The 20,685-nt window shown below is 51.1% G+C and overlaps 1 protein-coding gene across 1 annotated transcript in view; it reads left to right on the forward strand.

Annotated features, from left to right (window-relative positions):
* Nucleotides 1-18,160, forward strand: part of kcnq1.2 (potassium voltage-gated channel, KQT-like subfamily, member 1.2) — a 104,504-nt gene extending 86,344 nt beyond the window's left edge. The window contains exon 14 of the mRNA XM_062562997.1: nucleotides 18,014-18,160. Within this exon, the coding sequence (XP_062418981.1) occupies nucleotides 18,014-18,160 (147 nt within the window). The remainder of the gene's footprint in view (nucleotides 1-18,013) is intronic.
* The last annotated feature ends 2,525 nt before the right edge of the window (nucleotides 18,161-20,685 follow it).

The raw sequence follows: 20,685 nt of genomic DNA on the forward strand, positions 1-20,685 counted from the left end.
ACAACAGCGAAGCCTCTGCAGACTGAATAATTACAGGCCGAACAGAAGCAAAGATGGTAAAGATGCTTACACACACACACACACACACACGCATTTGTGCAGTGAGGACAGCAGGGTTTTAAGGATGAAAGCTTACCCCCCCCCCCCCCACCCTTCTACTTTGTGGCAGACCCGAAAGATCCTCCTCACAGAGATGCTGAGTGGCAGGAAGAAAGGGAAGCAAAGGGCCTCAGAGAGAAAGACGGAGCGGCTCCTGGCAAAGGGAGAGACAGTGTGTCTCCGCTGCTTCCTTCTGCCTGGCAGCTGAGGCCCGAGAGGAAGATCCTCGTCTCCTTGTGCCTCCTTTTAATTATGGCCGATTACAAGGCTAGCGCGCCGGGACTCATTACACAGCAACCAAAGAGCCCCCCTCGAGTAATGTTTGTGCTACTGAGGCGCATATTATGTTGGTTTAGCGCTGCAGCGTTTCCACGGGCCCCCGGCTCCAAGGGGCCTTTGCAGTTCTCTTTTTGTGGTTTTAATGAAAACTGAAAGCATGAAAATTCTACAGTGGAAATAGGCCCCCCGGCTATGAATGAGCCGCAACCTTTGGAGGCAGCGGGGGGGGGGGGGGGGGGAGCGCTCCTACACGTGGGTCACTCCTCAAGCTACGTTATTGTAGCCGCTGATGTCTTTATCATAATTGCGCATGACGGAGGGTGAAAGGGGCAACGGGACAAAAGGAGGGCTGAATGGGGCCCCTCGGGGATGCCGCACAATAGGACGAGAATGAGCTGAGTAACCTGTTGCATCCCAATAAGTGCTGATGTGTCCCACGCGCAGCATGGTGTGCATGTTCTTAGTGTATCAACATGGACTGCGTGTCTGAATGTAACAAATGATACGCGCTCGGTATAGTTATTCTTTTTCTCTGCATCTGACACCTTGGGCGATATTTTTCATCCGTCCACCGTGTGGCATGATGATAATTAATTAAGATTCAAGGTGCCTCGTGACACTACTCTGTTCTTTATGGTTTTTCGCCGTGTCGAATTTTTCACAGCAATTGACACGACGAACCTAAACAGACAATCTGATAGTCAGGGGGAAAGTATTTTGGGGTCTTTAAATCAAGCCTTCAACCTTCATAAAGTACGACTATTGTTAGTTTCTCTCGGCGACCAATTTCCATTTCTGCTATTTCAATCCAGGATATAAATAAAAAGGTTTATATAGCCAACACCCCACCACACCCCTCATATCAGACACACTCGTTGCATTGCGTGCAGCAGGACATCTTGTCATAAAGGGAAAAGCACGGTACACTGAAGACTTTTATCCTCCTCTGTAGAACAAACCAGGCTATTTCTTGGCACACATTGTGCGATACATCGGCGCCCTCCGGTTGGCCCTTTGGTGTCGTTGGGGTTGGGGGGGGGGGGCGCGTTGAGGCCTCTCTAAGCCTCCTTTGTGGCTTTGAGCGTTCGGACACCTCCCTGGCATGAGGCGCGAGGGCACGGCCCGCCGAGAGCCTGTGTGTCGGTGACACGGATTAAGCGGAAGGGAGCTTGTCATGCGCCGTGAGTGTGACAACGCGGCGCGACGTGAGCTGGGGGGGTCGCGCCGCGGGGGCCGCGTCGTTCCCTCCACCTGCAGATTTACAGCACCTGATGATGCAGTGACTTCACCATCATCCACAGACAGACTGACCTAACGCACAGAGCTTTCCCTTAATGTCATGCACATGTGGTTTTCTCATTGATGCCCCTCATGAAATCACACAATTACATTAGTATGTATTAGCAATGAAACATTTTCTTTTTTTTCCTCCCCTTTCCTCCCTTTCCTCCCTGCTCCAGCTGCAGGCTTGACTTGAGCATCAGATTTTAGTGGTGCACGGAGATGTCTGTGGCACAGCGTGCTGAGACGAAGCACCCTCTGATATCGCCTCATCTCCAGCCCACTGGGCCAGTTTAGGGAGGAAGGTTTTCCAGACTTGGAGGGTATTTGGGTCGCTGACTTATAACTCGCTCCTGCAAAAAACAGACAAATGCCTCACAATGAGAGGAACACAGGGGGTCGAGAGGAAGGAGAACTGTATGGCATGAGGTAGAATAGGTTAAGGAGACATGGTGAGATACCCAGTGGAGTGGTGGAAGCGATTCTTCTAGTGGGTTTTAGCTCATTTATGTGATAATAAGACACAATCACAGACATACAATAAAAAAGCTCAACAAAATCCTGCTTTTAAACACGGTTCGTCTCTGTTGTGTTTTTGCGTGTAAGAGCAGAAACAAGCACGTGCCCCCCCCCCCCCCCCCGTTGACAGGAAGCTCACACCAAACCTTCACGGCGGTCACCCGCTACACACACCGTCTGTCCACCCAACTTCAGCCTGGTCTCCGTTTCGCATTTTGGAACATTTTCTTTCGAATTTGTCATTTTTCTACGCGCCACCTGTTTGTTCCTCCCTGTCCCTGTCCCCCTCCTTCCCTGTCCCCCTCCTTCCCTGTCCCCCTCCTTCCCTGCCCCCCTCCTTCCCGGCCCCCCTCCAGAGCGTGAAAAACACGCACGCGCTCCCCAGGCTGAGCTCATCTAATCGGCATCTTATCAGCCATCTTGCGAGCGTGCCATTGTTATGGCTGGAGTGGTTTCCATTCCCAGAAGGAGAGGGGGGGGGGGGGGGGGGCGGACACTGAAATAGAACATTCCCGGGTCGCCTCTCCACGTAGCTGATCAAATATTCCTCCAAATACCGGTTTCAGTCGGTCATCGGCATCTTCCTATCCGCTCATCCTTGAGCTCCCCCCCCCCCCCCCCTACGAGGCCTTTTGTGAGATTCTTGTGTGCTGAGAACAACGAGCTGTGCCAAGATGCGAGCGCTCCGAGGCCGAGGAACAATGCTCTCCTCATCTGTAAATGTTAAGCTCAATGTAAAGTGTTTATTTCCGCGTGGGATTGGACGGAAAAGGGGATGAATTTGGGTTTTTCTCACCAGGGCGGCTTCGAAACGGTGGGGGGGGGGGGGGGGGGGGGGGGGGCGACTCGAGCCTGAAGGCCTCACCGTGCTCCTCTGCAGTACAGATGTTAATGTTACATTCTGTATGTCGCAGTCATTTCACACAGGGACACGTTTCCTAATGGACTTTTTGGTCCCTATTCCTTCTCTCCTTGCACCTCCCCAGCTCCCATTAACACGTGGCCTCTCACACACTGACTCCCGCGAGCTACCAGCGCGAGAGAAAAACAACCAGCCGGAGGTCCGACTGTGTCGCCTCTCCGCCCGGTGGAGGCCCGGGAGGGGGGGGGGGGGGGGGGGGGGGGGGGGCAAGCAAGTGGCCTTTCCTCCCCTAAACCACGTAACTCCATCTTGGGCCATGAGCTGGGGGAGAGAGGCAGGCACGTGCCACAGGAGCCCCCTTTAACCCCCCCCCCCCCCCCCCCCCCTCCCACCGGCTCCCGCTGTTGCTTTTGGACGATGCGGCGGTGCTAGCTAGCTCGCCATTGAGCCGGACCCGGTGTCGAATTCTTCGTGGGGCCTCCCGAGATGAGACCATGAGATTTTGTACAGGTGCCGGTGCCTAAATGAAAAAACACACACACACACACACACGTAAGCGTGATCCTCAGGAAGATTTGCACAGCTGCGTGAAGGAGGCCGCTCCCTCGCCAAGCGTAGCAGCAGCGGCGGCCCTCTGTGAAGTGCGCTCCAACGCACACACAGATGAAGAGCGGCTGCTCAGCGGGCAGCGCGGCGATGGAAATGAGGTGCAAGGGCTTCTGGGCGGGTCGCTGGCGTTCACGTGAATTACTTTATGGGTTCATTCAACACTAAATTCACACTAAAAAATGGAGCCCCAGATTCCGTCGGGGGTTGATTTCCGTTTTTTGTACCTGCGTGTGAAGTGAGGCGTTTGCTTCCATCCGTGTACGACCGGTGGGAGTCGAGAGAGCATTTGGAGTCGCGTCCGTGCATGAAGGGAATCAGCTCGGCCGAATGGGTCGGCCGCTGTGCGCATGTTTCTGTCTGCTTCTCCTCACACTCCCTCCTTTCTCTGCTTCATCCGTTTCGTCAGCCTCTCGCTCCTTTTTCTTTCTTTTCTTTTTTCCTCCGTTTCCTCTGCGTCTTTACTGTTCGCCGCTGTCGATCCTCTGCACCCTCGCACACATTCCTCAAACGGATTCAATTACATCATTGAGCAGAGTCTGCTTTGCCAAAAAAAAAGAAAACCTGATGCAAACTCCACAAAACTCGTGAATCTTTAACTAATGTCTGCAGTGCAGGGCATGAAAACAAAAGGTAAATAAGTGCATTGCAATGGACATGGCATGAGGAAAATTATCTTCTTTATCCATTCTTCTTTTCTTCGTAAGAACTTCACAAAAATGAAAATCCACCATCCAAAAAAAAAGCCTCACATTATGGAGAACATTAGGGGCCTTTCTTTCTTCCCCCTTCGCACACACACAAGCGCCCCCTCTCACCCGCAAAAAAAATGAAGAGATCAAAACCACAGTACACATATCATGCCGCCCCTCTACACACAGACACACACACTCTGCCTTTGAGCTCTTACCATCCGTCCCCTCCGGCCCCTCCCCTTCCTCCTGTCACTCCCCGCCCCCCCTCCAGATGTGTGAGGACAGAGGGAGCCCAGTCATATTCAGTCAGTCAGTCACTTTCTCCCCAGAGTGAGAGTGAAACACCACCTGTGCGTCTGTCTGCGCACTTTGAAACAAGCCAGAGCAGCGTGCGCTGGGCCTCGCCGCCGGCTTCCCGAGCTGGGGGAACATCGGGGGGGGGAGACGTCTTATCGAAAAAACAAAACGTGAAAGTCTGCTGCTTCAGCAAAGTCATTTCAACCCCCCATTTAAAAAAAAAAAAAGACAGACTTTTCTCTCTCAATTCACAAATACCGTTTTTTTAAATGAAGAGAAAAGTGGGAAATTTAACTGTAGAGTAGTGGAATGGGGAAAAGAAAATAACATTAACTATTGGCTTGGAACCGCTGTAATAACTCGCGTCATAATTAACAGCACATTGTGGCACCTATAAATACCTCTGGCTACGACAGAGTGAGTCGTTTGCCAGTGACTCCCAAAATCACACCGCGTGACCGTCGCGTAAAATCAGAAGAATATTTGAATAAGCCAGCCGAGAAAGAGCTGCCCAGTCGATGCCGCTCTCGTCCAGTGCGTCATCGGTGAAGTCGTGTTCATCCACACGCAGCTCGTTGAGCTGGTAAGATGTCATCGAGCTGTTTTATTCAAGTCATAAAGGTAAACAAAAAAAAAGGTTCGCGGCATAGTCAAGTGGAACATTCCAACAACGAAGAGATTCTTCTCGTGAGGTCACGACCCCGACGAGAGCGATCGAGCCTCAGAAGTGTTGTTTGTCGAGCCCGAATAAACCGCGTGCCTCGAGTTAGCCGGTCGTCCTCTTATCGCTGACCCCGGGTGACCTCTCACGTTTGTTTGTTTTTTTTTCCGTTGGACGCGGGCGCTTCGGGGAAGGAAGGGGACTCGTCCTAATGAGTAACCACGCAGCGGGGCTGAAGCACATACGAGGCCCGCCCCCCCCCACTCCCCGTCCGGGGGTCGAGAGGCCAGACGGACAAACACGCCCCTTGTCTGAGTTTCTGTTTGGACAAGGATTTGTTCCGGAAAAGCCGTCACTCCGTCTTCCTTCCCCGGGGGGGGTTTATTTGCACTTGGGTTCCCAACGGCACCTCGGCTGTTTACAGTGTTTGTTTGAATCGTTTCTATTTTATTTTCAAAAGAAGCTAAACCAAATTCGTTTGGACAATGCTGGTTTGTGGCTTGTATCTATAAATATACGTGTAGCCGCGCAGCCGTAGAGACATCCTTCCTGCCATCGGGGGTCAACCAATTAGCTGAAAGGAAGCTCTGGGTCATTGGTTTCTTTCTGCTTATAACTTGTGTCTAACCTCAATGGGACGAAGAGGCGTAAACACAAACACACTAGTCTATTTTAATACTTTTCTGTCAGGTGAGTTTCGATTTAAGATCTTTTTTTTTACTTGAGAAAACAACCTTTTCCTTGTTTAATTTGTTAATCATTTTCCTTTTCAATCGTCTTCTCTTTTAAAACGTTTACACATTTCCAAATTTCTCGATACCCAAGTCATTGCAGTGCGTCATGTCTGACTGGCAGCTACCAAATGACAACAGAGACTGGCAGTAAATCCCCGCTGCTCCGTCTGCAATGAGGTGCCCTATTATCCAGGCTCTTGAGGAGTTTTGCTGATCCTTGTAGTTCCCGCGGATAAGACCTGCTGTAATTCCCTAAAATGCAATTAAACTAGAAGCAATAGATTGAGACGCTGGAGATTACATCCCACTAATTAGAATGACTCATCCCGGGCCTCATTCAGCTGCCCGTTGCAGTTGGGCTCCTGGTGCACCCAAACCGCCGGGAGTAAAACTGCCAGGCCGCGTTCTAGTTCCCCTCTAGACTCCATCCCCCCCCCCCCCCCCCCCCCCCCCCCCCCCGCCCCTGATCATAGAGCGTTTGGAAGGGGGGCACATGATGATCCAGCAGTTTTTTTCCATTCTGACCCACGCTTTCGTTGATTTGAACATTGACTGAAAGCTGCACCTCCACCACACCATCGGCGACCTTGTAGCCCATCAGCCCAGGTGTTCAGTCATTGACGGGTCCGGATGTTAGGGGGTAAGGATGCTGCAGTGGGGTGGGGTGGGGGGGGGTCGATCAGGATCAGAGCCCTGGACCCAGAGGCCTTGTTCGGAACCAGCAAAGCATGCGGCTCGGTGTTTTCACAATACTCCCTCGCTGCCATTAGTGCTGTGTCACCACACAAGGCCTTGTGTGCGTGTCTGTCAGGAGGGCAGATACTGTAGGGCCTTCAGGAACACACACGCACACAAACACACACATCTTCGTATTCAGTCACATGAGTCCACCCACGCACACGTACCCATTTGAGGGCGATGAGTCTCATTAGCCACCTCCTGACTCCAGTTTTATTTTGAGGAAGTAGGGGCCAGTGGGCCCCCGGTGAGTTTGGTAGTAACACAAGTCACACTTGTGACTCCACCAAATTCACTTGCTTCCCCTTTTGTGACTATCGGCCCTTTTGTTATACCAAGGTGATCTTTTGCATTCTTACATTCTCAACTCCAAAAAAAAAAAAAATTCTCTGTGTCATCCAATGAGCAGCGTGTATTTAATGTAAGACGTGCTTCTGATGTAGAAAAGATCCCAGTCAGTCTGAGTCATGTAGCCTCGGGGGCGGCATGATAATGTGACCTCAAGTGGCGTGATGTATGACACCGAGCTATTCCCTCTATTACAAACCACAATCTGCAAAGAGGAGGGGCATCCAGCCACCATTGCCCAACGTGGGTGGTTTCCCCTCCCTCCTTGTTGCACGTGCGCACCCGGAGGGAAAATTGCACAACACCAACAACACTACCTTTTTTTTTTTTTTTTTTTTTTTCTTCCACTCTGACTCGGTAATAGATGGAAGTTTAAATTTGCCTCTTACACTTTTCCATGCATTTACTCACAAACCCTTTTTTTTCCCCCTTACTGACTGAACCCCAAATAGAATCAGAGGCAAACAGGCACCGTGTCTCTCGCTCTCTCTCTCAGTGTGTGGGTGTCAAAAAATAGAGGGAGTTAATTCAGCGATGCAGTCCTGAATATTTACCTGCCGACATTTCCTGAACCGGGGGGGAGCGGGGGGGGGGGGGTGCCACACTTCCTCCCCGCTTCTAGTTGAGCGGTCACCTAATTGTGAAGCACGATCCTTTTCCTGACTTCCCTTCGATGGGGGAAGAAAAGTCACGGAGGAGATGGACGCAGAGAGAGGGGGGGGGGGGGTACAGGCTAAAAATACCGCCCATCCTGATGGCGTGCGGCGTGGGCGAGGGGGGGGAGCTGTATACATGTGTCGCCCCAAACCCCAACAGCCGTAGACTTGAAGGCTGAGGGGGGGGGGGGGGGGGAGGGGGTGCCACACCCCCGCCGGGGGAACAACAGGTGGACGAGAAGGCATGTGGCTCAGTGTTTGTACTGTACATATTTCTGTGTGTGTGTGTGTGTGCACACTTTCATACATGTACACAAGCTTTACACACCAGACCCCTTTGTAAAAAAAAAAAAAGAGGAAAAAGAAAGCGTGGCGTAGAGGCCGCCGTTGTCTCTGCTGGGGAAACCCACCCTGAGTCCCTGAGTTGTCTTGTTCATGCTCTCCGATCTGTTTAAATCCCAAACTGAGGCGCTGCTCTGAATCCAAATTAATGACTCTGTTGTTAAAGCTGACGGAATGAGCGCCGCATCGGCCGCATCGCGGCAGCCGCTCGCTGCGCCTTTATTTAAACGCATGCATGCATGCGTGCGTGTGTGTGTGTGTAGGGGGGGGGGGGGCTAACTCGTGTGTCTTTCCCCACTACTCGCTTTTACCCTGATGACAAGAGGCAATTGGCCTTCTCAGATGACAGTGACTAGGTACTGTGAGGGCAATTGTACCCTGGCAGCTGTGCATCTCTCTCTCTCTCTCTCTCTCTCTCTCTCTCTCTCTGCAGTCCCCCCCCCCCCTCCATTAAGCTTAAAATGCAAGTAGTTGCTGATTCTGTGATTAAATTCCTGGCTCTTTGTGCGCGGTGGATCAGATAAGAGTCACAAGCGTACGGAATGCGAGGGCTGAAAACACGGTGAGGCTGGCGGCCGACACACTTCCCCGGGTCATTGTCGGCATACCTGAGATGCTGAAAACACACCGGAAGCGAGCGGAAGTTAATAAGTTGCAACATGAGCCAAAATGTTTTGTTGTCGTTCGTACAATAGTTGTATGGTCGGAAAGTTCCACCCCCGCCAGCATTGGGATTACATTAAAATGTTTCTTTTGTCCTCTAGGGCAGTGATTCTCAACTGGTGGGTTGACCCGTTTTTAATGGGTCGCGGGCCTTTGCATGGGGAAAAAAATTCATGTGATTTTATTTTGAAGGGACTTTTTTTATGCAGCGGAGTGTCGTTTTTTTGGCTCGTCCGTCCATGTTTTCAGCAGCGTGTGCCAGGTCGGGTCTAACCATTCTGATAAGGGGGAGACATTGGGTTTTTAGGATAATTAAACATCCTGAATATAAAATTCAGCTTATGAACTTGATTTTGAATACATTTGAGATGTTGAGAATGTTTTGGGTCGCGATTTGGGTCGCGACTTGTCATTAAGGGGTGATGGTGGGTCCCGGAGCCAGACCAGTGCAGAACCACTGCTCTAGGGACTATGGAGCTGTTAACTGTCAATTCTTTTTTTTAATTTAACTCAATCCTGACAAAAACACCATTTCCGTACACCCACACACACACACACACACACACACCGGATTTAGGTTGGCAGCTTTAAAGCAGAGGTTGCGACCAGAAGATGTCAAACAGGCTGCAGCGAAACCGGCCAAATGAGTGGAATAGTTTCATCTGGCCTTATCGGTTTCAAGTCGGTTGCTCTAGCCCGGGCCCGGCCCAGACTGTCGGGTCACCGAGCAGAGCTGACGGAGTCTCGATGAGAGACCAGACATCCCTGCCCACCGTTGAAAGGGAAACAGTCAGTCGAGGTCACTCGTTGCAGCTGCGTTCGGTAATGCCACGAGGAAGCCGTTTCATTCAGACTTTCGAGCCGAGCCCATTCCTGGGCGCTGACGTCCCCGCAGCTTCTCTCCCGGACCAATCGTCGTCTCCCTCGGACGTTTGCAGAAGGCCATCCCCCCCCCCCAAAAAAAGCCAAACACGCGTGCGTACGGAGCGAGGCTCTTCGTGTCCCCGCCTTCGATGAGGAGGAAACTAAAACATAAACAAGAGGCTGAGTGGGACGGGGGGGGGTGGGCGGGGGTGGAGATGCTATTTTTGGGAACAGACGAGTGGGCGACGAGACGTCTCTTGTTGTTCTGGGTCTGTCGCTCTCTCGCTGCTTCACCCGCCCGCCGCCTCCCCTGTGAGGCCAGCTGTGGCCGTACAGTATAATGAGCTCTCTATCTGAAGACGATGGAGGGAGCTGGACGGGGTCACGCTGACTCCTGCGCCCCGGGATCAGCTGGCACTGCGTCGGGGGGGGGGGGGGCGCGACACCAGGCACAGGGCTGGGCAAGGCAGACAGCTGGTGGGGGGGGGGGGGGGGCATTGTGGATACTGTCTCTGACTGACACACACACCCAGATACTCTAAATACTCTTTCTTTTTTTAAAGACCTAAGGGGGACCTGTTTTGTCCATTAAAATGATTGATAACATTGTTATTTTAGTTCAGTTTGTCTCAATAACAAAGTCATAATATGACTGAGAATGCTAATTCTCCCCCCCCCCCCCCCCTCGTCATTTATAATATCAGGCTAACAGGCCCATTGTGGCCGACCTGCAGCGGTGGCGGAAACACGGCACCTCCCCCGGTGACCTGCCACGCTGGCTGCCACGCTCGCTGCCACGCTGGCTGCCACGCTGGCTGCCACAAATCCGTCTGTCCTGATCGTTGACTGTCACGTGACGTCCTCCCATTTCAGAGCCCAGGGTGAAGGAACACCAACGTTTGGCTTCATTAGAAATAGTTCCCACAGGAGGAGAGCCCTTAACCAGCGAGCATCATAGTTACGTATTCATGTCTGTGGTTCTTTACGGATCTTCTTCTGCTCTCACCCAAAAGGCGTCCAATGTTCGCGGCGTGGGTGTTTTTCCGTCCTCATGAGGGCCACCGCACTGGGGGGGGACCAGTCAGGAGCAGATCACGTCCAGCTGTCCGTGAGGACAAATGGTCCATCGGGGGGCAACTGCTCATTCCCTCCGCCCTCCCCGCTCAGCACTCCACCCTGTCTCTCCCCCGCTTCTGTTTTTCAACAAATAACAAGTGCCCCCTCAGGCCCCCCCGTGCCGGGCGATATGAATGCTCCGTGTTTGACACTTAGGTTATATACGTTAGACGTGATATTTCCATCATGTTTTTTGAATGTAACGGCCAGCGTGTTTCCCCGGGGTTCACACACTCACACACACAAACATGTTTGTGGAGGGGAGTGGAACCTAAAATCGTTCCCCCTCGGCCCCTCGGCCCCTCGCCCCCCCCCCGCTCCCCCCGTAGCCTGACAGCAGCTTCGTCCTCTCCTGATTCATCTCTGTCGGCTTGTTTATGCCCTACGTTTATTTTGTCTGCGGCAACATTTCGCCACCCCTCACATTTCTTACATCATCATAAAGTCGAATGCGCCTCCAAACCCAACATCAAAGCCGCTCTTGGCTGTTGCGATTTATGGCTTCTTTTTTTTTTTTTTTTTACCTCCTCGGAACATGAAAGAGCATCACTGTTTCCCAATGTGCACGTATGCACATGGACACATAAGGGCATGCATTACCACATGGGGATGCACACACACACACTCTCTCACAGCCATGTCCAAACAGAATGATCGGTAAATCAAATAAAACACCCACAGTGTTTGGGAGAGAAGGAGCGTGCTCTGAACAACGCAGAGATAAAAAAAAAAAAAGGAGCAGAGAGAAAGAGAAGTGGAGGAGGAGGAGGAGGAGGAGTGGACGTCCTCGTCAAAGTAGCCTTCAGAAAAACAAAAGCAGCTTTGAGTTTGCGCCCGCTAAGACGAGAGATTAGCCGGTTGCGCCGCGCACACACACCCGTCGACACGCCGCCGCAACCGCCGCCGCCGCCAGGGCCGCCGCCGCCGTCGCCCCCCCTGCTGAAAAGAGCTTTGGCTGCAGCTAAGCGGCACGTGGCGCCGCCCTTGATGCTTATCACGTGCATCAGGTGCTGTCGCTAGGTTTCCTGTTCTTTAAAACATAACCACCATTTCCCTCCTTCACTCCTCCTCCTCCTCCTCCTCCTGCCGGGGGCCCAATTCCATCCAGCCTTACCTTTTTATCCCCCCCCCCCCCCCTCTCTCTCTCTCTCCATCTCTGCTCTCGTGCTTTCACGAACACAAAGGACATATTGTACCCGCCAGCGTTAGAGTGGATCCACTCTCCTCGGCAGCGGCCCCGGCCCGTGGCGAATCCGAGCCGAGGGGCGGCTCCGTTTTCCAGCTGGCACCGAGGCGGCCCGGTGGATCGGCCCCGTTGCTCTTGGGGGGAGGGGGGTGGGGTGGGGGGGGCGGTGGGTTCAGCTGACGCGCCGGTCAGCCTCAAGCCTCTTTCTCGCTCTGGCTGGGACGTGACCCCTGTTGACCTCACACGATTGTACACTTTGAGGATGCTGGTTTGCGGCTTTGTTTGCCCGAGCAGGGGGGGGGGGGGGGGGGTTCTGAAAAGGTAACAAACTTCTTAGAGGTGCACTCAAGAAAAGAGAATTCTAGGATGTCAGTAAATTCTCTGGGAAGGTTTTGCAAAGCGGCCACATGAATGCACCAGGCTGACATTTTTACACATTCATGGCATTAGCCCGGAGTTTCTTTCTGCTGCTCTTGGAAGCCGGAGTGTTTAGCCCTTTAAAAAGGAGGAAGAACATTTTAAGGTCATGGTAGTGCTCTTATTTAGTTGTCTTGGAAAAGTGAAGGAATTTGACTTCAGGGCCACAGCGGGAAGCCTCGACTAAAAAGCACAGAGAGCCACGCGGGCACACTGCACAACGTTGAACTCTGCAAACTCACAGCTAATAATACCTTCCTGTTCATCCGCTCTCACACATAACCCCAAACACATTGATGAGATGCTATTACATTTCCTAACCATGGTTTGGGCCCAGAAGATGACCCTGCAGACTCGCAAGGCCGCAATAACCCGACTATTGAAGAGGCTTTTGTGGGTTGTCTCAATGTCTTCCCTCCTCCATCCATCCATCCATCCATCTCCTGTCCTGGCCTCTCTTAACCACTGACACATACTTGTCCTCACGCGATTGTTGCGCCCTTGAACTTCTCTTTGTGTTTCTCTCTTTCACAAAATATCATTTTTTCGAAAAGTTTGACAGAACTTTGGTCACCTGTGAGGAATGGAATTGGGGTTCAGTTTGTGTCTTATGCATTCACCTCATCGCCGGCGGTGGTGTCCTGTTGGTTAATATCCAGAGTCACAGATGCCGTTCCTCACGAAGATCTCTTTTTTTTTCTAAAAAGCTCCCTGAAAAATGGCGTGACTCACTCACCAACCTCATGGCTGTGCAGCTGCATTCCCCTTTCCTTTTCCTCAGATCTATCATGTACCTTCTGACAGTTTGGGAGAAATTCAAAACTCTTTCTAGCGCAGCTCCCATTTATTTTCTATTTAAAAAGTGAAAAGTAAAGAAGAGCAGGGTGATAGATTCCTCCGATGAGGCGTGGGAATGTGTGTCAGTGAGGGAGAGACGGCCTGCCACGACTGATGCCCGACCAAAACAAACTCCTGTCCAGCCGGCTATGAATGAAAAACATTTTCGGCCGAATCTCACTTGTAAGCTTTGCTGCTCTTTTTCTGAAGTTCTGAAAATAAACCCGGCTGCAGCTGTGCTGAATTTATTAGCTTTAATGAGTTGGAGCTATGGCTGCCTGAGTAGTGTTTTGAAAAAGCCTTGATTTATCCTTTTCACAACATCAGCACATCAAGTGGCCTTCTGACTTTCCTGGCGTGGTGCGTGTGTGTGTGTGTGTGTGTGTGTGTGTGTGTGTGTGTGTGTTAACAAAAGCCAGCAGTGTCCTTTTCATTTTTTTTTCAAATTGATTTTCCTTTTGTTCTGGTTTAAAAAATTTTAAAAAAAGTAATTTGCCTCTTCCTTTACTCTCTCCTTCTGGGCTCTCTCTTCCTCTCTTCCTCCCTTTCTCCCCTCCTCCCCTTATCCCTGATCTCTCCATTGTCCATTCATGCCAGGCCTGTCCCTGTGATGATAATGATGACCTCTGTGTAATACTAGCTTGTTATTGGCCCACCAGCGAGGCCGGCGTGTACACCCTCTGCTGCTTCTCCTGCATCGACCATTGTGTTGCGAGCGACACGCCGGATCGCGTGTGTGTGTGTGTGTGTGTGTTGAAACACAAAGAGCGAGCAGAGGGGGAGAGAGAGAGAGAGAGAGAGATTCACCTGATGTGACCCAATGCTGTTTCGGTCGCTATAATTTTTTTATAGGAAACGCAGGGGCAAAAATAACGGCATTATTTTTGCAATAATTGCTCTCACACATTTCCTGCTCGCTGCCAGATGAAATACCACAAAAAGCACCTTTGACCTGTGGGCGGTTACGCACAGCAGCTGACAAACAGGAAATGGAGCCGTCCAGCAGCTGAGATTAAATGAAAAATACCTTTTGTTGTGTTTGTTAGTGTAAAAATGTCGAAGTCTGCGGTGATGAAAGGATTTACACGGGAAACAGAGGCCAGCTGTGGCTAGAAACCAGTTAATAAAGAATAAAGGTGGGACATGGCAGCAAAGGGCAAAGTGACTTATCTTTTGATCTACGTTAGCCTTTTATTATATGCCCCTATCACTAATTTGTAACTTATGGTATTTTATCTCTTGAATTATATCTTTAGGGCCTAAGTTTAGGTCCAAGTAAAAGTGACTCTGTGGAAGCACCTATTTAGTTTGGATGATCCTCGGTACAAAAGATTTAAAGAGACCAAACGTTCTGCGCTGAGTCATTGTTTTACTGTTGGTTCTCTGGAAATGTGGTAAATAAGAGGAAGAAGACGCCTGCTCAGACTGATCAGAATCACAATCAGAAGCCGTTTATTGCCACATACGTGACACATGGAGGTAAGAAGAAAATAAGATAAAATATACAAGCAAAAAATAAAAACAATATAAACAGATTAGATAAATACTGAGGAACGAAGCAAACTGACAGCATTCAGTGAAATAAATACAGGAAATAAGGGCCATTTTCTTTACTTAATACCTTGCTTTTACCCAGAAGGCAACAGACGGATCAAACCGCTCCCTCACAAATCATGAGTGACGCTGGTGCCCCGTGAACCACAACAGAGAAGGAACGACGGTGTCAACATGTCTTGCGTAAACTCGGGGCCTTGTGAGGTCGCGCAGTGGCGGGAAACGCGCTCGCGTGTCCCGCTGTGTTTTTGTTTTGCCCCTGTATCCTCAAAAGAAGCAAATCCGCAGCCAGATTGACCATTCATTGAACGTAGCAGGCCTTGAGCCCCCCCCCCCCCCCCCCCTCCCCCCCCGGTGAACAAGCCACACCACTTCACAATAACTTCCATTCATTACATGTCAAGGGTACCACAAAGCTCCCTCCGCCTCACCCCCCGTATCTCATTCCTCTCCTGCATGTCACGGCTCCATTCGTCAGCGGTTATTCGATGGCGGCTCCGTCGCACTCGGGGGGGGGGGGGGGCCTCATCCCTCGCCAACAGGTGGCAGTGTTAATCGAGCCACCGGACCGCCGTGCCCTTTGTAGTACAGCAAATGTCCTCGCCTCTGTTCCTCACTTCTATACCCTCTTAGTTCTCTATTCTCACCTTCCCTTGTTGTTCTTCTCTAAAAGCCACAAGAGAAAATGTGTTTGTTTGTTTTTTTTTTGGGGGGGGGGGGGGGGGGGTGAGTATGTACAGGGAATGAGTATGTTTACTGTAACTGGACGTGCTGTACTCTGAGCACCGCACCAGCTGTCACACGTTCTTTCGCCTCGGCAGGACTAACTGTCCCGTTTCAGATGTGTCACATTTTGGCTAAAAAAAAAGACTCAGTGGTGTCACGGAGATGTTTACTGGCTTCAGCTCTTTATTGGTTTTCCATTACTAAAACCTCCCCTATAGCTCTCTCTCTCTGGCCTCAGCTAATGACAAGTATGTGTTCCCTCATTACCCTCCCTTGTTTATTTGCTTTTTTTTTTTTTTTTTTTTTTGCTGGGTGACAGGCCCGACCACCGCGAACAACTGCGCACGCGCTGTCCCTCTGCTTGTGTGCGTCTGCCTTTGGCGCCGTGCGCCGCAGGTCGCCCCCCCCCCGACAAACAGCCGCAGGTGGAGGCCAGGAAGGTGGGTCAGGAAGGGCGTCCCTGTGTGAACGGGCGCCGCGTCCCCCTCCCGAGTGCCGCCGTCTCTCGCCGCTCGTACAAAAGGAGTCGCTGGCGGCGGTTGGAGGTGTGCGTGAAGCACAGTTCAAAGACCAGATGTCAAAGCCGGTCCTCGGGGGGGATTCGTTTGTATTTGAAAGCTTTTTAGAGAAGAATTCCACATTTCACAGCCGCCCTTCAAATGCAGCGATTGTCCACCTTTCTCTCTTTTGTAACGTACATCGAATATCTTTGGGTTTTGGAATATTGGAAAAAAGGAGCAATGCTGCCTGCAACTTTAGGGACATTTTTCACCAAGAACAATTTAAAGATTAGTGAACGAATGAATAATCGTACATGGGGTTTAAATGAAAAACAATGAATCACATAGCAGCCCTTTTATGTAATGTATTCTTCCAATCTAGTTTAAAAAGTTGTAAGACAGTCCCCCCCCCCCCACCCTTCGTTGACCGTCCCATGTGTAGTGTGTGGTCAGAGGGAGCGTTGGGGACAGCTGGAGCATCACCTGTCACCGGATCACATGCGTTTATATGACACAGCAGCGGTGACACACAAATCCGGCATTTACATGCCGGCTGAACAGGATAACAAAGCAAAAAAAAACAAAAAAAACGTCTCCATTATATCCCCCCCCTTCAGTGGATACGCGAGCAGGCCGTGTTTCATTTAACACTAAATATGCTACATGTGCTTTTTTCCAGACATTTGCAGGTGGAAAACTTTTCCCTCGGCACCCGTCGTTTGACTTTAAAACGGCGTAACGCGGCAGAGGAAAAGTCTCCATCACATTTGCATAATAGACAGCCGTAAAAACTAATCTAATCTCAAATGTTCTTTTCTTTTTTTTTTTTTCCCCCGGGCTCGGCGCATCCGTAACAGGCGCCACGTTCGCACCCCTTCGACCCACAGCCATCCCATAAAAAAATAAATAGAAAAAGACCTAATCGGCGGCAGTACGAAAACGTGCACTGCGTTCCTCGCCCCTCATGCACACACAGAAAGGAGGAATTCCTGATCCATTCTAAGCTCCAACGAGAATGCTGATAAGTCTGTAGATTACTGGCCAACATGTTTATGATAGCCCATTATTCTCTTAAGCTTTATCCGGGCCCAGCGCGTGCTTCGTCTACTTAGCACAACTATGTAGGTCATGGTACGATCACAGAGAGGGGGGGGGGAAAAAAAGCACTGTGTTTGGGGGAAATAGCAGGAAACCGTGAGCTGCGTTTTATTGCTCCGTCGCTCTGTACGTCTCTGAGTTTACATTCAAAGTAGTGGCAGCAGTCTTTCGGGCACGCCAGCGCACTTGACCTTACACTTGACCTTAAGTTCGCGGCCTGCGTTATTACATACGACTCTAGAAAACATCACTTTTTTTTTTTGCTAATAAAATCTAGATCCCTTGTTTACTGAGTCGTGACCCTTTGGCTCGCTGGGATGTGAATTCATCCTTTCACTGAGACACACTGTGATGTGGATGATGTAAACTCGCCATAGTGGCAACAATGGCTGCTGAATGTCTCGCTCTGCCGTAAAAGTGTCCGGTCCGTCACAGCGCAGCCAGTGAAAGACGGGGAGAAAAAAAAAGGGGGGGCCCCCACCCTTAAGCCTGTGAAAACGCCAGCGATGTCAACTGTCCTCCAGATAGTTAGTTAGCCGGAAAATGCCGCGGTTTGGCCGCCGTTGTTCCGCTGCGAGCGGGAATCTGTTTCGTTGCGGCTCTTTGATGTGCTCGGCTGTCTGGCCTTTGATTTACGAAGCGCCATCTTTGTTAATCACTTCTGCTGGTTTCTCCAATCCACTTGGAACAATGGGAGTATATACTGTATATTCTTTTGGTTTTTTTTGTGTGTGCCTCTTTGAAGTCACATGACTCCAGGTCGGCGGGGGCCTACTTTTTACGGCCTCTGTCATTGGGACCAGAGGCAGCTGCGTACGAAACAAAAAGCGTTTGTTTGTTTATTTCCGCGCGGCGTCTCTGAACTGCACTTAACGAGTTTACCCCGCAGCTGACTTGACCTGTTTGTACTTTTTGTCCCCCTGTGTTTCATCCAGGTCCACAAAATGGACCAGAACATGAACTCCATCCTGCGGATCCTGCTGGAGCAGTTCCCTCCGAAGCCGGAGCTGACGTACAAGCCCTCCATGCGCAGGGTGACCATCCAGAAGCGCATGGGCGCCAGCGTGGACGACGAGCGCTAGAGGCGCCAGCGATCCAAAGCCTCTTTTTCCATTGGAGCCCAAGGTTTTTTTCTCGTTGACTTTCCAAAGAGCGAGAAAAGCGAAGGACTTTCATTTTTGGTCCCTTTCGGCGCCGCGGCGCGCTTAAGACAGAAGGCCGAGACGCCGCCGGGTGTGGGGTTTACGTTTCCCCCCCCCACCCCCCACCACCCACGTAATGAGTGACTACTACGCGAGCCCCTCGTCATTAAAGCAGCAACAGACCACATGGATTCGTTACCCTGCTTCGGCCCGGTCATCGCGAGCTGCATTCCTCTACTCCCAATAAGACTCCAAAGCTCACCTACCCCAGTAACGAAGTGGTGGTGCTATCAGAGCACCCCCCCCCCCCCCCCCCCCCCCCCCAAGTCCAGCCATGGCAGAGGCATTCCTCACATCCTTCTGGTTATCTTGGTCCGCACCCAGCACACAGCAGCCACATATCCATCGGGGCTAACTGTGCTCAGGCTGCGGTGGGGGGGAGGGGGGGGGGGGGGGGGGGTGTTTGTTTGCAGCGATCCGATGACACAAGGAGGGACGGTGCCGGCTGTCCGTTGTGGTTTGCCCTGCTTTTTTGTGCTTTTGGGACGCGCGCGGGGGGGAAGGAGTGGAACCAAAGACATGTGTCCGGGGGGGGCCCGAGTGGCTAACGTGGTGCTGATTTACAGCTACGTGGAAGCTTATGAAAATAACCAAACTGCCGTGGCAGGGGTGAGGCGCGGCCTTCTGTGTCCGCTTCGGGCTTTTTTTCCCTGATGGTTTCTCTCGGGCGTGTGTCTCAATGTCAGAACCCCTTTGAGCAGCAGCAGCAGCAGCAGCAGCACCACCACTCGCTCCACCCGGCTTAATATCCTCTATTACCTCACGCTGCTGTGTGCAATTGGAAATAAATTGGCCCCATTAAACCTCTGATTATTTCTCTCTACGCAGAGCTAATTTAGTGCTGAATTCCCGGTAAGGGGAGATTACTCAAAGAAAAGAAAGACTGGAAAATGTGCAGAATTTAAACAGTGGGCTTTAAGGGGGGGGGGGGGGGGCACACTAATTCTGTGTGAAAGGTTCGGGAGTATCAGGACACCACTGGGAGCACACGTCAGAAATTAAAAGACAATCCTTTCATTTGTTCCTCTACTCGTGTCTCTGACGCATGTAGGAAGTAGGAAATAGAAAATATAGCTTCACTACTATTAGCTACTGTGTGCCCCCCCCCCCCCCCCCCCGCCCCCTCTTCACCAAAGAGACAGATACTCACACTGAATAGCGGTGAGCAAAGAAAAGGGGGAAAGAAGAACACTGTTGCGTTCTCTTAGCACTAGTATATATTTTCATACTTTTTCCATAGGCGTTATTAATAATCTCACATTGAATAAAGGGGTTTTATTTTAAGGGTACCGTAGTTATGTGACCGTCTATTGTTCTGTACAGTTTTATACGAGTTGTAAATAGAAACATTGCCTTATTGTATGCTGTATTTATTACCACATGGAAATATCAACCTGCTTGTTGGAGCAATGAGACGGGATGGAATTTACAGGCAAAGGATCTGGACACACACCGTCTGCACTGTAGCTCTTCTGCAAATAATTTAAAAAACTCCATTTCATTACGCTCCCGTCTGCTCTCTTGACTTGAGAGAGGGGGGGGGGGGAAACCTGTCTTATAGATTTCAGGGCCGCGTTTCTTCCGAGTTTGGGTCAGCCACGGACAAGAGTTTCCATCCAAATAAAACCCTCCTCATTTCACTGCAATTTCTCTCACACGGAAATGGGGGAAGAGTGAAGAAAAGAAACACATTCCCGCGTGCCTCCTTTGAACCTCAATATTCCACAGCCCTAATAGGGAGGCATGCAGAGGGGGGGGGGAGAAAGAGAACACGACTCTTATTACCACTCAATTATATCCGCCTTCAAAGGCCAAAGGATGTCCCAAGATCAGCGCGGTCCAATGCAGAGAGAGAGAGAGAGTGGGGAGGGAGGGGGGGGGGGTCGCCCCGGGGCAGGAGGAGGACAGCAGGAGCAACGAGAGCCATTTTCAATTAGCCAGAGAGAGACTACATGGGTCCGCGCGGTGCTCCGCCGCCTTTTTGTCCTCCTTCTGGCTTCTATCACCGCTGGGGGATTTTTGGGCAGAAAGATGGGAGGGAGAGGAGAGAGGAACAGAGGACCCCCCCCCCCCCGCGCCCACCTCCGTCTGCAGAGGGCCCGAGTCTGTGTCACCCCGCGCTGCCCTTTCATCTCCGGACCAGACGGCGAGAAGAGAGAGAGAGAGAGAGACGACCGCTTCAAAAGACAGTTTGATCTCAGAAGTACACAGGAGCTGAAAGAGCTCGCGAGGAGGCCTTTTTGAAGGGAGAACAGAAAGGGAGGGGGGGGAACACTGTTACAGACGCCCGGACAGTGTTAGTCTGTGAATCACAAAGTCCAAACGCGGGGGCTGGAGGACACCAGGTTAGGAGTCGCTTGGCTCACACGGCCTTGATTCTGCCACCTGAGCAAAAAGGTCAAAAA

Source organism: Pungitius pungitius, chromosome 6, assembly GCF_949316345.1.
Source record: "Pungitius pungitius chromosome 6, fPunPun2.1, whole genome shotgun sequence".
NCBI lineage: Eukaryota > Metazoa > Chordata > Actinopteri > Perciformes > Gasterosteidae > Pungitius > Pungitius pungitius.